This window comes from Macaca nemestrina, chromosome 1 (genome assembly GCF_043159975.1).
Source record: "Macaca nemestrina isolate mMacNem1 chromosome 1, mMacNem.hap1, whole genome shotgun sequence".
Taxonomy (NCBI): Eukaryota; Metazoa; Chordata; class Mammalia; order Primates; family Cercopithecidae; genus Macaca; species Macaca nemestrina.
Genome location: NC_092125.1, coordinates 133,107,186 through 133,122,868, shown reverse-complemented (window position 1 = coordinate 133,122,868; position 15,683 = coordinate 133,107,186). Strand labels below are relative to the sequence as shown.

General features: G+C 36.5%; 1 protein-coding gene across 5 annotated transcripts in view; it reads right to left on the bottom strand.

Annotated features, from left to right (window-relative positions):
* Window positions 1-15,683, bottom strand: part of LOC105485462 (SAS-6 centriolar assembly protein) — a 48,332-nt gene that overhangs the window by 30,010 nt on the left and 2,639 nt on the right. For 3 of the 5 annotated variants that reach the window (XM_011747832.3, XM_024793975.2, XM_071072681.1), the window contains exons 2-8: window positions 11,994-12,112; window positions 11,218-11,278; window positions 8,598-8,677; window positions 7,799-7,903; window positions 6,774-6,945; window positions 6,103-6,168; window positions 4,719-4,838 (exon numbers count right to left, since the gene is read on the bottom strand). In XM_011747832.3, coding sequence (XP_011746134.3) covers window positions 4,719-4,838; window positions 6,103-6,168; window positions 6,774-6,945; window positions 7,799-7,903; window positions 8,598-8,677; window positions 11,218-11,278; window positions 11,994-12,112 — 723 coding nt within the window. The remainder of the gene's footprint in view (window positions 1-4,718; window positions 4,839-6,102; window positions 6,169-6,773; window positions 6,946-7,798; window positions 7,904-8,597; window positions 8,678-11,217; window positions 11,279-11,993; window positions 12,113-15,683) is intronic. The other 2 variants (XM_011747833.3, XM_011747834.3) reach the window with 1 other exon arrangement.

Sequence of the window (15,683 nt, the reverse complement as noted above, 5' to 3'; positions counted from 1 at the left end):
GGCCAAAAGCAATGAAAATAAAGAACAGGTTTTTACTCCAGTGAACATCAGAACCTTGGAGATTTTTGTTTAAAAAAAAAAGTGTGAGAACTAGGATTATAAAGTTTACATTTTCTACTTTGTTCACTTCTGAATCATTTCAATATTTTTAGAAAGAAAATACATTAAAAAATTTCCATTCTGGAGGAAAAAAAATAATCACTGGAGGAACAGTTTCAGACTAATAAAGTCCAACAGAAAAGGAGAATTTGTAGAGGTGAAAGCAATATTTTTCAAATGAATACTCTATAGAGGCTTACATCAGAAAAGCACACAGTAGTTTTGGAAGAATATTACATAAGAAAAATGTTTTGGGAATGGAATTATAATGATATGAATGGGAAAACAAAAATTAATAAAAAATTCTATGAAGTGAAGAAATATAGAAGTCAGAATTAAGAAAATAATATGAGAAATAGAAGGATGATGGGTGATTCTATATGTTGCTAGAACTTTCCTCACAGGAAAAACGCTTCTACAAAGAAATTAGTGTAGAAACAAGATTACTCGGTATATTTTTTTAAATGGAGGTATAAAGAAAACATGAGAAATAAGTGTAAACATAAAGAAAAATTAAAAATGCAGGAATCAAATTTGCCTTTTTAAAATGCCGTAAAGATAACACAGATTTAATGTCCACTTGAATAGGTAAGTGACAAATATAGATAATACATTATTCCCTATAACATTTGTAGAAACCATCAGTAATAACAGAAGGCAGTTTACCTGCCTCGACAGATTTCTATATAGTCACAAAATTGGCCTAGTTTGAGTAACAGCACCCTATGGCAGTGGTTATCAAAGTATGGTCCTCTGAACAGAATAATCAGTATCAGCTAAGAACCTATCAGGAAATCGAGTTCTTGGACTCCACCCCTGACTAACCATATCAAAGACTCTGGAGATGAAGCCCAGCAATCTGCATTCTAATGCACCCTTCAAATGATTCTCATGCACACTAAAGTTTTACATTATCTGTTAGCAGGAAGAGAAGTGTTGACCTGGTTATAAAGTCCCAAAGGACTGCCTGACAATCCTATTAGAAAGTGCAATATAGAAATACAAACAAATCCTTCAGTCACTCTGGAGTTTTAAACAAATGCCCTCATGAAGAAACTTTTAGATCTAACTTATTTCCATGGACAATAGACAAGGAGTACTCCAAAATGAGGGAGGGATAGAGTGGAGTAGAGGTTGAAAAACTACTTATTGGGCACTATGTTCACTATTTGGATGATGAGTTCAATAGAAGCCCAAACTCTAGCATTATGCAATATACCCAGAAACAAACTTGCACATGTACCCCTGAATCTAACAACATCATCAAGAAGAACAAGAGGAACACAACTTGCTTGAAAATCAAGCCAAAAAAAAAAAAAAAAAGGTAGTAAACAGAAATTAGTGAAATGGGGGAGGGGGGAAACAGTGCAGAATTAATTAATGAAATGAACAACTGGTTCTTCGAAAACACTAAACAATAGAAAAACCATGTGGTCGCATTAAACAAAACAAATTAAGAACATAAGAGAAATAGTATGGAGATTTTAAAAATCACAAGACAATATGCACGATATTATACTAATATATTTAAACACACAGATAGTAGCCACGTACAATGGCACACACCAGTAGTCCCTGCTACTCTAGAGGAGCTGAGGCAGGAGGATTGCCTAAACCTAGGAGTCTGAGTCCAGCCTGGGCAACATAGCAATACCTCATCTTCAAAAAAAATAATAATAATAAATTTTAAAAATAAAAACACATAGATGAAACACATGGCTTTTAAAGAAAATATAAATTAGCAAAACTCAAGAAAAAAGAGAAAATTTAAACAGACCAATAATCACGGAGAAAACTGGAAAAGAAAAAGATAAATGCTTCAACTAGGTGCGTGATCCAAATGGTGTTAAATGGCTAATTGTATCAGGCCCTCAAGGTACAGATTAATTCCCTGTTACTTCACTGTTTCAAAGAATAAAGAAAATTGAAAAATGTTCTTATTCATTTCATGAGGCTAGCATAATTCTAATACCATAGTCTATAACCCACAATTGCAATAAGCAAACTATGATGTGCAGGAAAAAGATAATCTCAGACCAAGGTCACTTATGAATATAAATACAAACATCCTGGGCCAGGCGTGGTGGTTCACGCCACTAATCCCAGCACTTCAGGAGGCCAAGGCGGATGGATCATTTGAGGCCAGGAGATGGAGACCAGCCTGACCAACATAGTGAGACTCCATCTCTTAAAAAAAAAAAAAAAAAAAAAAAAAAAAATAGCTAGGCCTAGTGGCCTGTACCACTACTCCAAAGACTGAGGTGGGAGGATCGCTTGAGCCCCGAAGGTTCCGGATGCAGTGAGCTGTGACCACACCTCACTGCACTCCAGCCTGGGCAACAGAGCAAGACTCTGTCTCTAAAAACAAATAAATAAAAATACAAAAATCCCAAGTTAAATAATAGCAAATTGATACAATAGTTCATTAAAAATCACTATGACTATGTAAGTATTATTCTAAGAATGCAAAGATGATTCCACCTTTGGAAACCTATTGTTATAATTTATTACACTATTAAAGGGGAAAAATGACACAATTATTTGGTTAGATCCCAAAACTCATTTTATCTGACTTAGCGCTCTTTGAATTAAAATTCTTAGGTAGCAAGTAAGAAAAGAAAACCCTCTCTCTCAAATGCAAAGCAAACATCATATTTAATGGTGAGATATTTTAGTTATTTACCAAAAAAGACTGGAACAAGATGAAAATTTCACTATTAATTCAGTACTTTTCTGTACAAGAAAAAAAAAGGACACTAATCATAGGAAAAGAAAAATTACTATTTTTTATAGTTTATATATCTACCTGGAAAACATAAGATAATCAATTTCAAAACTCTTAGTATGTAAATTCAGTAAGGTGGTTGGATATGACATTAATATACACTACTGATAAACAATTACAAATTTAACCACAGTGGTATTAGTAGGGAGTGGATGGTCTCATTTATGCAGTAAAAATCTGTAAAGTCCCTAGACAAAAACATTGTTTAACAAGGCTGCAAAAGAAAAAGAGAAAAGAGAAAAAGGGAGAGAGATAAAGAGTAAAAAAGTCTGTTTTCAACAAATAAGACCTTAATAAATGAAGAGCTATATCTCTCCACTGAACGAGAAAATGAGATTAGTTCTTAACAACAGTCCAAAGACAAGCCCAAGTACATAAAGAAATTTAGTATGTGATAAAGGTAGTACCGGGCACAGTGGCTCATGCCAGTAATCTCAGCACTTTGGGAAGCCGAGGGAGGAGGATCACTTGAGGCCAGGAGTTCAAGACCAGCCTGGGCAACATAGCGAAACCCCATCTCTACAAAAAAAATTTTTAAATCAGCCAGTGTGGTGACACATGCCTGTAGTCCCAGCTACTCGGGAGGCTGAGGCAGGAGAACGGCGTGAACCCAGGAAGTGGAGCTTGCAGTGAGCCAAGATCGCACCACTGCGCTCCAGCCTTGGAGAGAGCATGGGACTCCATCTCAAAAAAAAATAAATAAATAAAAATAAAAAATAAAAATGCTTATCTTCACAAAAAATATAAGAAATATAAACTAAAACTAGTACTACCTTAAGATCAGGTGGCAAATATTAAGAATTAAGAAGGCAGCAGGGCACAGTGGCTCATGCCTATAATCCCAGCACTTTGGAAGGCCGAGGTGGGTAGATCATCTAAGGTTGGGAGTTCAAGACCAGCCTGACAAACATGGAGAAACCCCATCTCTACTAAAAATACAAAATTAGCTGGGCATGGTGGCACATGCCTGTAATCCCAGCTACTTGGGAGGCTGAGGCAGGAGAATCACTTGAACCCGGGAGGCGGAGGTTGCAGTGAGTCGAGACTGTGCCATTGCACTCCAGCCTGGGCAACAAAAGCAAAACTCCGTCTCAAAAAAAAAAAAAAAAAAAAAAAAGAAAGAAAGAATTAAGAAGGTTCAAAAGAAAGAAAGAATTAAGAAGGTTCCCCATGTCAAGAATATGGGGAAATAAGTATCCTTATACACTACCTTATCTTTGGGATTTCATTTGGTTTAACCTTTTTGGGTGGCAAATTTGCAGTGTCCATCAATATTTTATATAGGTATGTTGCAGTTTCACTTCTAGAAACTAAGAGTGCTTGTTGCAGTATTGCTTAAAATAACCAAAATTTTGAAGCATTTAAAAATGACCACCATTCGGGTAAGTAGTTAAATAATTTAAGTTAACCCAAAATGAATACTCTACAGTCACTAAAAAGGAATATCTTAACTGATATAGAATGGTATCATATTAAGTGAAGAAAAAGTTACAATCAATATATCCAACAAGACCCCATTAGTATAGAACAAAACCAAAAACCCATAAATGGGCACATATATAAACAACATAATTTACAGTTATATGTTTATAAGCAAATATTTATAAATTGCATATTATTTACATATACATAGAGAAAAGTCTAAAAAAAATACATCAAAATGTTTATAGATTATCTCTGGGTACTAAGACTTTGAAAGATATAACTTTTATTTTCATTTTATATACTTCTGCAATGTTTGGAAAATTTAAAGCAAGCATTTATTACTTTCAAAATTAACAAAATGACCAACAGCAATAAAAGATATTTTTTCAGTTTCCTTTAATGTTCTTACCTGCAAGGCTTTTTCCTTTTCATTTGTCAGTTCCTGAGAATGCTTGTTTGTCAAGGCTGCTGTATGTGATGCCCATTCATTCCGTAACTTATCTAATTCTTGGTTTTTTTCTGCTAATGTCTACATTAGAGTTTAACACAAAACATTAAGATAGTCTCCTTAATATGTAATACTTCTGATTAGAATATACCAATATTTACAAGGATATTAAAGAAAACAAAATTATAGCTTTTCAGGACATGTTCAAAGCCTTTTCCTACACAAAATTTTTTAATTTTAGGAAATCAACATCAGAATAAAAACAATCTTAGACCCAAAACAGCCCACAGGTCAAGATAAACTATCTTTTAATTAAAGCTTTTAATTAAATCTGGCTCTTTACCACCCAATAAAGAGGGGTAGGGGGAAGCAAGTTGATTACAAGGAACAGTTCACTTACATATAAAACCCAGTAACATGGCCCTGTGGGCCACATTGTGCAGGGGTATTTTCTGCATGAGGCCATGCAGATTATCAGATACCGATATGGTTAGGATGTCTGTCCCCTCCAAGTCTCATGTTCAAACGTAATCCCCAACAGTAGAGGCAGGGCCTGTGGAAGGTGATTGGATCATAGGAACAGTCCCTCATGAATGGTTCAGTACCATTCCCTTGGTGGTAAGTGAGTTGTCACCCCGTTAGTTCATACGAGATCTGGTTGTTCAAAAGCATGTGGTACTTCCTTCCTCCCACTCTCACCATGTGACACACCTGCTCCTCTTTGCCTTCAGCCATGACTGTAAACTTCCTCAGGCCCCCATTAGAAGCCAAGCAGATGTTGGCGCCATGCTTGTACAGCCTACAGAACTATGAGCCAATTCAATTTATTTTCTTTATAAATTACCCAGCTTCAGATAGTTCTTCAAACCAAAGCAAGAACAAGCTAAAACAGATACTCTTGGCCTTCAATTTCATGGACTAGGGCAGAAATATTGTAGCTATAACTAAAATGATGCTAACCCTGTCAGAGGAATTAATTCTATACACAGCAAAGAAAGGGAAAGGTTTAGAGCATAGGAACTGAAAAGTCATTTAGGCCAGAGGAATGAGGCGATAAGTGGGGGAGTGGAGAACCAATATGTTACAGAAATATACACATCTTATTTAATGAAGACTCGAGGGAACATATCGGGGATACAGAAATGTTTGTGTGAAGTCAAGTATGTACAAGAGAAAGTATCAGATTAAGATAATTAAGTGGTAGCTGAAGGGTGGCAAAGAGGAGAGGAAATTCAATGGAAGCATGATTTGCAAGAAAATACATAAAAGCTTGGAACTGAGTCAAGGAAGCAATTCAGCGCCAATATCTGGATGACTTACAAAGACAAAGTGAAATTCGAATTACCTTTTGTGTAAAGTCCAGTTGCCTAGTAGCATCATCTAGTGATTGCATCAATGATAATTTTTCTTCCTATTCATAAAAATAACAAAATTACACAGTTTACAATGTAATCATCTACAGCCATGCTACTCAAAGTATAGCATCAGCATCATCCTGAAGCCTGTTAGAAATGCAGATTCTTAGGCTCCATCTCAGACCTAAATCATTTTAACAAGATCCCCAGATAATTTAAAGTTTGAGATGCACTGATATATAGCATTTGACTAGAAAGATTCTAAAAACTCAAGCAGCATCCCTATGTTGTTTCCTTGTGCCATATAGCACTTTGTAATTGTCAAGACATTTCCACATATCTTATCTCATTTAAGATTGGCTACATAGGGTAGCTACTTCCATACACGTCTACCGGCTGATGAAACCATGACAGAAGAGTTTAAGTGACCTGTCCAAAATCATACATGATTGATAAAAACTCTGGGACCTAAGCTTCTCAATTCCTGGTCCAGATCCATCCCCACTATACCCTGACTAAATAAAAAACAGTAAAATAAATTCATTATATCATAAAACTTTATTCAGAAAGCAAAAATTTATGGCACCGTATCTCTTCAACAATTTATCAAAGACCATTGATACTTATTTTGTTAAAACAATAACTTAAATTTAAATCTTACCTTGCTACATTTCAAACAGCCTGCTAGAAATTTCTTTATCTCCACATCATTTCCAGGTAAAAGTTTTAGTGAGAGGTGAGTAAGATGCTTAAAAGGATTTGTCTCTACCACATTTAAAAATACAGGTGAGTTATCCAAAATAGCTGCTGGAGAAACTAACTGTAGCAAAAACCTGTGAAAAGAAAATGTTACATTATAACACACTTAGGCGATAGTAAAAATCTCTCACTGAATCAGAAGCTTCTCTACTTAGAAAGCTCAGGAAAGGGAGCACATTGAAATAATAGGGGCCAATATGAAAGGACTCCCAATCGTAAAAGATAAGATAAATTGGGCAAAAAAAAGATTGACTGAAACATAGTGACTATATAAAAGTCCATGAGTTCATGAGAAACAAATGAGAGAAAGCAAAAACTAAAAACAAAAATTCACTGAGTGCCAGAAAAGTAGACTACCAGCTCTTTACTCTAAAATATTGACAACTTAAATGCAAGAATTAAGCATTTATCCTTTATGAATTTTCTGAGTAATCAAATAGCCCTAATTGCTGAGGAAAAGTTCTTCTTTATAGAATAATTATACTTAATATAGAAAAAATGATAGAAAAGCATCATTTTGTTCTTCCTAATGAAATAACTGATTCAACAACAATCATCATCTGATAAAGCCAATAAGTAAAAGGTTGATGGTGAACTTTACAATAAAGGAATCAGGCATTAGCACCATACACACATACAATCTTAGTCTTCCCTTTTTCCAAGTTCATTATATAAAAAACAAATATTTGATGCTGCCAAATATTTCGGATAACTTTAGTGCCTCTGTCAAGACATGAAAATTAAGAAATATTTCTGATTTTAATCAAGATGCCTTAAAATCTGAGATTTAATGGAGGCCTAACCCCACTTCTGAAAATAAACAGGGATATTCATAATAAACGGAAAAGATTTTGCCATCAACTTGTGTTTCAAAGAAGAGTCTGTCTTGAATTAAATTTAATAATGTAGTGTTCTCATGCAACTTACCTTGGAATTTCTTTGGCATGTTCTTGAGTACATTGCTGAAGGAGATCTATAAATTTTTGTGGGAAAGCTAAGAAGTCTACCAGAAGACCTTGCTGGAATTTTAAACTATACAGAAGAAAGGAAAAAAAATTTTTTTTTAATTTAATTACTTTGTTTTGGTTTTTGAGACAGAGTCTCGCTCTGTCACCCAGGTTGGAGTGAAGTGGTGCAATCTTGGCTCACTGCAACCTCTGCCTCCCAGGTTCAAGAATTCTCCTGCCTTAGCCTCCCAAGTAGCTGGGATTACAGGCATGTGCCACCACACCCGGCTAATTTTTGTATTTTTAGTTAAGACAGGGTTTCACTATGTTGGTCAGACTAGTCTCGAACTCCTGACCTCATGATACGCCCTCTTTGGCCACCTAAAGTGCTGGGATTACAGGCGTGAGGCACCGCGCCCAGCCAATTACTATCATTAATTATAATTAGCATCCTGAAGGATTCTTTTTTTTATTTACTAATCTTTGTTATAATCAAGAACTAAGCTAAGGAACTCTGATTTTCACAGAATTTATTCAATAGGAAAAAAATCAATAAATTCAGCAAAAGCTTCAAACTTCACAAGTGTTTTAAGCAGAATTCTAATAACCCACAAAATGTTTATTTTCCAAAACACCCTAAGTAAATATAGTACAAATAGCCCAATATTCCCAAAGTAACTAAATCTAACATGTAGGTATGTGTTTAAAGAGAACAGTACCAATAAAACTTAGAAACTTATTCTTTCATTAAATATAAGATCAGAAAAAAATTCAGTTACCTTTGAAAATCTTCCTCAGATATAACAAGGTTATATAAAAAAAATGGATCCGTGTCATCAGTCAGACGAATAACTAAGTCCTGAAAGAAAGTTTGTTGTTTTTAAATGTTTTTACTAGATCTGGCTTTTTGAGTAATTTCTTCCTTCTCAGAAGTAAAAAAATCCAACAACATCAGTGTATCATAGTTATATTGCAGACAGCTTTGTTTTTTAGTGCTGCTGATTTTTTATTAGTCTTTACAGAGTTAGAATCTTAAATAGGGGTAGACATTCTGCTCTTCGAGAGCCACATGGAGGTGTGTAAAAGTTAAGTAAGTGCTAGGAGTTGAAAGTTTAGGAATATCCTCCTATCAGAGGCTTGGGAAAATTTAGACCCAGTCCTTGCTACACCGTAACATGATGACAAAAATTTTCTTTACCACTGAACATACCACATTCAATTTTATTTTTAGTTTCCCTTAAAATTAACTGGTATAGCATTTCAAAAGTGGCAAATATATCAGCAGAACTGACAATAATCCACACTAGAAAAAAGAAAGCTTCTGTCTCTCAGAAGACAGGGGTATCAGGTAATACATTGCCAGGTTTCTTCCAAAGGGCCTATTCTCTCCTAAACCAGGTGGCCACTGACATGGAATCCCATCTGTTTTCAGTCTCAAATGAAGTAGGCACCTTTCATAAAGACCACTTTCCAGGTAGCTAAGTGTACATAGTGTGGGAGATCATCGTAACAGCTAGAGCTCACAAAAAGTACACCAAAATTACGTACCAGAGAACACTGGTGAAACAAAAACAGCATTAGTTACAAGATGAGGTAAAACTAATAAAGAACTGGGCATTAAGGTTAATAACACATTTGAAATAAAATCTCTACTCATAGCTACTACAGAAATGCTAAGATCCTAGAAAAATCTAAACCACTTATGCACAAAGCTAGAAAATGAAGAAGTATAGCAGGCATAAGGAATAACATGTAAGAAGTATAATATATAATCTCCACCCTGGAAAACTAGTAATTTAGGCACCTACTCTGCCTCAGAATGCCTTGTTCTTAAGCAGCTTCTATTTAAGTACTTCCTGAAATTCACCCAGGAGGCTACTCAAAAAACCAAAGGTAATACTAATACTACTAGGTCCCTGAACGTGTTCAGGGAAAGCTATGGCACACAGAAAACAGATGCTATAGTTCAGTGTTTTTTTTGACATGGGGTCTCGCTCTGTCGCCCAGTCTGGGTTGCAGTGGCACTATCACAGCTCACTGCAGCCTCAACCTCCCAGGCTCAAGTGATCCTTCCAGCTCAGCCTCTCAAGTAGCTGGAACTACAGGAGTATGCACCACCTTCAGCTAATTTGTGTATTTTTTTGTAGAGATGGGATTTCACCATGTTGCCTACATTGGTCTCAAACTCCTGGCTCAAGCAATCTGGCTTCAGCCTTCTAAAGTGCTAGGATTACAGGTGTGAGGCACTGCCCTTGGCACAGATGCTGTATTTCTTAGTCCTCTGTTCCATTGGTCCCCAACCTTTTTGGCACTAGAAACTAGTTTTGTAGAAGACAATTTTTCCAAGAACTAGGGGGTGAAGGATGGTTTCAGGATGAAACGTCCACCTCAGATCAGGCATTAGATTCTCATAAGGAGCATACAGCTGAGATCCCTTGCATGTACAGTTCGCAATAGGGTTTACACTCCTATGAGACTCTAATGCCACCGCTGATCTGACAGGATCGTAGGAGGTAACAATCTCTTGCCCACCTGCCACTCACCTCCTGCTGTGCAGCCCGGCTCCTAACAGGCCACAGACAGTAACCAGTAAGTGGCCAGGGGGTTGGGGACCCCTGCTCTATTCTATATCCTTAGTTCTGTTAATGACTCACACTTTTGAAGGTTATATGAGACTGATACTCTAAATGCATCTCTTCAAAACATAAAGTAAAAGAGTCACAAATATCTCCCCAAAGTATTTTGGTTTACTGTTTTTACATTTACACCATGAAATGCCAATTCTATAAGGCAGCAGTGTGTGTGTGTGCGCGCGCGCACATATGACCAACAGCAATAAAAGATATTTTACGTGTGTGTGTGTGTGTGTGTGTGTGTGTATGCAACTTATAAGTGCACTGGGCAAATCTAAGGAGACTGTCACCCCAACCCCCAATTCTTCATGTATGTTTTAGAAAGATATAGTATAGGCCGGATCACGAGGTCAAGAGATCGAGACCATCCTGGCCAACACGGTGAAACCCCGTCTCTATTAAAAATACAAAAATTAGCTGGGCGTGGTGGTGCACGCCTGTAGTCCCAGCTACTCAGGAGGCTGAGGCAAGAGAATTGTTTGAACCCGGGAAGCGAGTGAGCCGAGATCATGCCACAGCACTCCAGCCTGGCAACAGAGCAAGACTACATCTCAAAAAAAAAAAGCAAAAAAAGAAATACATAGTATAATTATCCTTCAGTTGTTTTCTCAGTAGATTCCACCACCCTTGATTTGCAACAGTTACAAAATAGCCCAAAATTTAAAAGCAAAATAAATGCAATTAAAAGATGTCACATTCTTAAAGAACAAAACTAATTATCTACAATGTGCCTAAATGATATTTCAAAAAAGAACTAAATACCAACCTTTCTGTGAACTGGATTAGAAACTGATTGTAGTTCAATGCTCATTCTTATACTTACTCTCCTGTATGAAAAGACATACCCAACCATCAGAAACATTCACATGAAATGAGTTATCACCATCTTTTGTATTAACTAAAGTTTTCAGTCTTAAGCGACAAGACTTTCCACAGATGTTCTCTAACTTACAAAGAGAAGTTTGAAAAGCACACTGGATTTAAAGCTTAATGTCTTGTTGTTCCACTAGTGAGTAATCTAGCAGTGTTTAACCTAAAACTAAATTTTTCTCACTTGTAATATGGGGATATTGTGAGGAATAAATAAAATAAACACTGTGGAGAGCCTAGCACTAGCCTGATATATGACTTTGCTGCCCTGATTATAAAATAACATCTACTGAAAGACAAACCATCAATTTAGTAACTTTTCAACTGTAAAATGCGGACGTTTTGAGGACTAAATGAGGTAACAACCTCATATATCCTTACTGCCCTGATTCTAAAATAACATCTAGAAAGACAAACCACCAATTTAGTAACAACTTTTCACATTAAAAAATTACCATGTCAAGTGATTAAACTGATTTATGAGAGACTGATTCCATTTTAAAAACTTAGTATGTGGCCTGTCGCGGTGGCTCACATCTGTAATCCTGGCACTTTGGGTGGCTGAAGCAGGCAGATCACTTGAGGTCAAGAGTTGGAAACCAGCCTGTTCAACATGGCAAAACCTCCTCTCTACAAAAAATACAAAAACCAGCCAGGAGTAGTGGCACCCACCTGTAGTCCCAGCTATTTGGGAAGCTGAGGTGGGAGAAATGCTGGAACCTGGTAGGCAGAGGCTGCAGTGAGCCAAGACTGCACCACCGCACACCAGGTCTGGGCAACAGAGTGAGACCCTGTCTCAAAAAAAAAAAAAAAATTAAAATTAAAACTTAATATGTGAAGTAATATTAGAATGCTTTGAATGTTTAAAATCAAGGAAATAACCTATTCCCTACACTTACGCATACAAAAACGTATTTTCACATCCACGAATTAAATCTGTTTAATATATTCTTTATGTAATATATCCATAGAAGTACTATCAACAAGTTTATTACACCTATCCTTGAGTAAAGTAACTCTAAGCCCTGAGAGAGAGAGACCAGTGTTCCACATCCTATGCTGTATCTTAGAGAATCCAGAATTGGACAGAGGTATATAAGTGAAAGTGCTCATAAACATTAATCAAATAGAGCACAAATGTTTATATAATTCAGGAAATAAAGGGAGAAATTAGTAAAAAATATCTATGCACAAGTACTTCTCAAACTATTCTACCAGAATTAAATAACAATGGCTTTTCTTTGATGTGCAGATAGAAAAAAAAGTAAACTAACAAATAGAATTTGTTCAATTTTAAGTTTTTCTTCTAAGGACTTCTTTTAAACCTTTTCCACACTATTGCTTATCTATTACACAAGTAAAAAGTATAAACAGCAATTGAGTATTGATAGAAAAATCTGGAAACAGTTGACCAAGGCTAGATTCAACTGTTTAGATTTTTTAATGCTGACTTGTAATTTTATATGGGCTTAAAATGTGTCATTTTGGTTAAGTTTCTTGTTGAACATTGGTTGCTAAATCTCCATTTGTACAATAAGGTTAAATGTTACCTCATAACTTTTATCTGTTTTCTGAAAAGGAACAAGAAGCACTAATTTACACCACAGAGAGGAAGAATTATTTTCAAAACAAGAGAATACACTGTTCCTATTTTTCTAGTATCTAAAGCAACATATGTGAAACAGATCAGAGTGTTACTCCAATTCCATTTAAGCTTTCCCGAGCTGGGCACAGTGCCTCCCACCTGTAATACTGGCTACTTCAGAGGCTGAGGCAGGAGGATAGCTTAAGCCCAGGGGTTCAAGTCCAGTCTGGACAACACAGCAAGATTAAGCTTTCTTGAGGGGGGAAAGAAAAACTCAGTTTCCTAACTTGTAAGATAAGAGGATTCAACTAGAAGGTTTGTGAGAACCTTTTTAGCTCTACATCATTATGTTTGGTTTTCATCTTCTGAAGTCTTCTCTAGTATAAATGCCATAGTGGTATGATACTGCAGTTGATGTTTAACTTTTTATGATGCTTTACGTTTTATTTATTTTTATTTTACTTATTTGTTTTTTGAGACAGTCTCGCTCTGTCGCCCAGGAGCACTCCAGCCTGGGCCCAGGCTGGTGTGATCTTGGCTCACTGCAACCTCCGTCTCCCAGGTTCAAACAATTCTCCTGCCTCAGCCTCCTGAGTAGCTTAGATTACAGGGGCACACCACTGCACCTGGCTAATTTTTGTATTTTTAGTAGAGATGGGGTTTCGCCGTGTTGGCCAGGCTGGTCTCAAACTCCTGACCTCAAGTGATCTGCCCACCTCAGCCTCCCAAAGTGATGGTATTACAGGCGTGAGCCACCGCACCTAGCAGGTGCTTTACGGTTTTAAAAGTCCTGTCATACTTCATACATCTGCAAAAAGTACAAGAAGAGTCCATTTATTAAAATGTTTACATAATCCTGGAAGAGTTACACTACTGTGACAATTTACCAATCATATTAATGATATTGTTGCATATATTCCAAATGCCTATATACATTAGATGTTGAAAGTAAAAAGGGAAGGCCTATAAGTTAAACGTATTCCCCATGCTTAGTTAAAAAACATCCCTAGAAATATGCTATAGAAAAATACAAGCTTTCAGAGGATATGCTAACTAAAATCACAAATCTTATTTTTTCCCTTATAATGGAAATGTCATAAGAGCAATATAAAACAATAAAAACTCAATAAAATGTTATTTCTCATCTCAATAGATGTCATACTCTGAACAAAGCATAAATCTACATAACATCCTCCCTGACATTAGATTTAGCTATGAGTTCTTTTAAATAAAAAGTATGCTAAACATCAGGCATGCTTTAGCAGAAATGGATTCTAGGCCATCTCTGCCACCCAGTAACTGTGACCTTAAACTATCAATCAAACAAATAAAAGGTACTTTAAGCCAGGTATTGTATCAGGTGCTAGGGATACAAACAGAAATAAACATGGTCCAGGGGCCTGGCGCAGAGGCTCACATCCGTAATCCCAGCACTTTGGGAAGCTGAGGTGGGAGGATCGTTTGAGGCCAAGAGTTCAAGACCGGCATGGGCAACATAGCAAAATCCTATCTCTACAAAAAATTTCTAAAATGAGACAGGCATGGTGGTACATGCCTGTAGTTTCAGCTACTCTGAGGGCTGAAGCAGGAGGAGAGCTTAAGCCCGAGGGTTTGAGATTACAGTTAGCCACGATTATGCCACAACACTCTAGCCTGGGCAACAGAATGACAGCCTCTCTTTACAAAAAAAAAAAAAAAAAAAGAAAAATAATTTTTGGGCATAGGATGACAGAAACAAAAAAAAAAAACATAGTTTCTGTCCTCAAATTGAGATAAGATTAATGACTTTTCCCTAGATTTGCTTCTGATTGCATTTTAGGGAGGGAAGGGTTACCAACACTTACTGAGTACCTGCCAGGTATTTTACATATACCATCTTATTTAACAATAATCTTGGTAAGTAAATATTATCTGTTTTACAAAAGAAGAACTTAATGCCCAAATAATGGTTTAAGGTCACATTACAGAGCCCAAATGAAAACTCAGATCTTTCACCTACGCCACACTAATACATGAACAATGGCAATTCATTTCAACTTAGGCAACTTTGAAGGGTCCTTATAGTGAAAGGATTTAAGACACACCTGAAAGTTATGAAAGAAAAAAGCATTTGAAGCACAAAGAACAGCAGGGGTAATAGTACAGAGTATCAGGCATGTTCAGAAGGTAACAAGAATGCTTGTAAGACTTTTATATTGGAGAGATAAGCTTAGGACACAAAATTGAAAAGGCAGATTAGTGTTAAATCATGGGCATCAAAATTTTGCGTAATTTTACACCAGATGAAGTTCCCTGATCATTACCACTGTCCTCAACTGAATTTCCTTCTTCTCTGACTTTAGTGTACTTATATTACTTCAAGCATTTGTAACACATTAACACCTAAAATTTAGTGAACATTTATTATGCTCTAGTCACTGCTGTAAGCACTTTATATGTAATAATTCATTCCATTATCATAATACCATGAAGTAGGTACTGTTATTACCATCAGCTTAAAGATGAGACACAGAGAGGGAAATTGTACAAGATCAGTCAATAAGTGGCAGAACTGGGACTCAAACCCAGGCAATCTGGCTCCAGAGCCTGAATTCCTAATCCGTGCTATGGTGCTTGTCCAAGGAAAATCTTTTTATTTCCCCTATTAAAATGTGAGTTCCCTGAGGGACAGAATGAAAACAGGTTTTTGTTGGCTTTTGTTGTTGTTGGGGATGGGGCGGGGGGCTGCATATTTACATCCTCCACATGCAGGACAGTTCCTGAGACACAGTAGACAT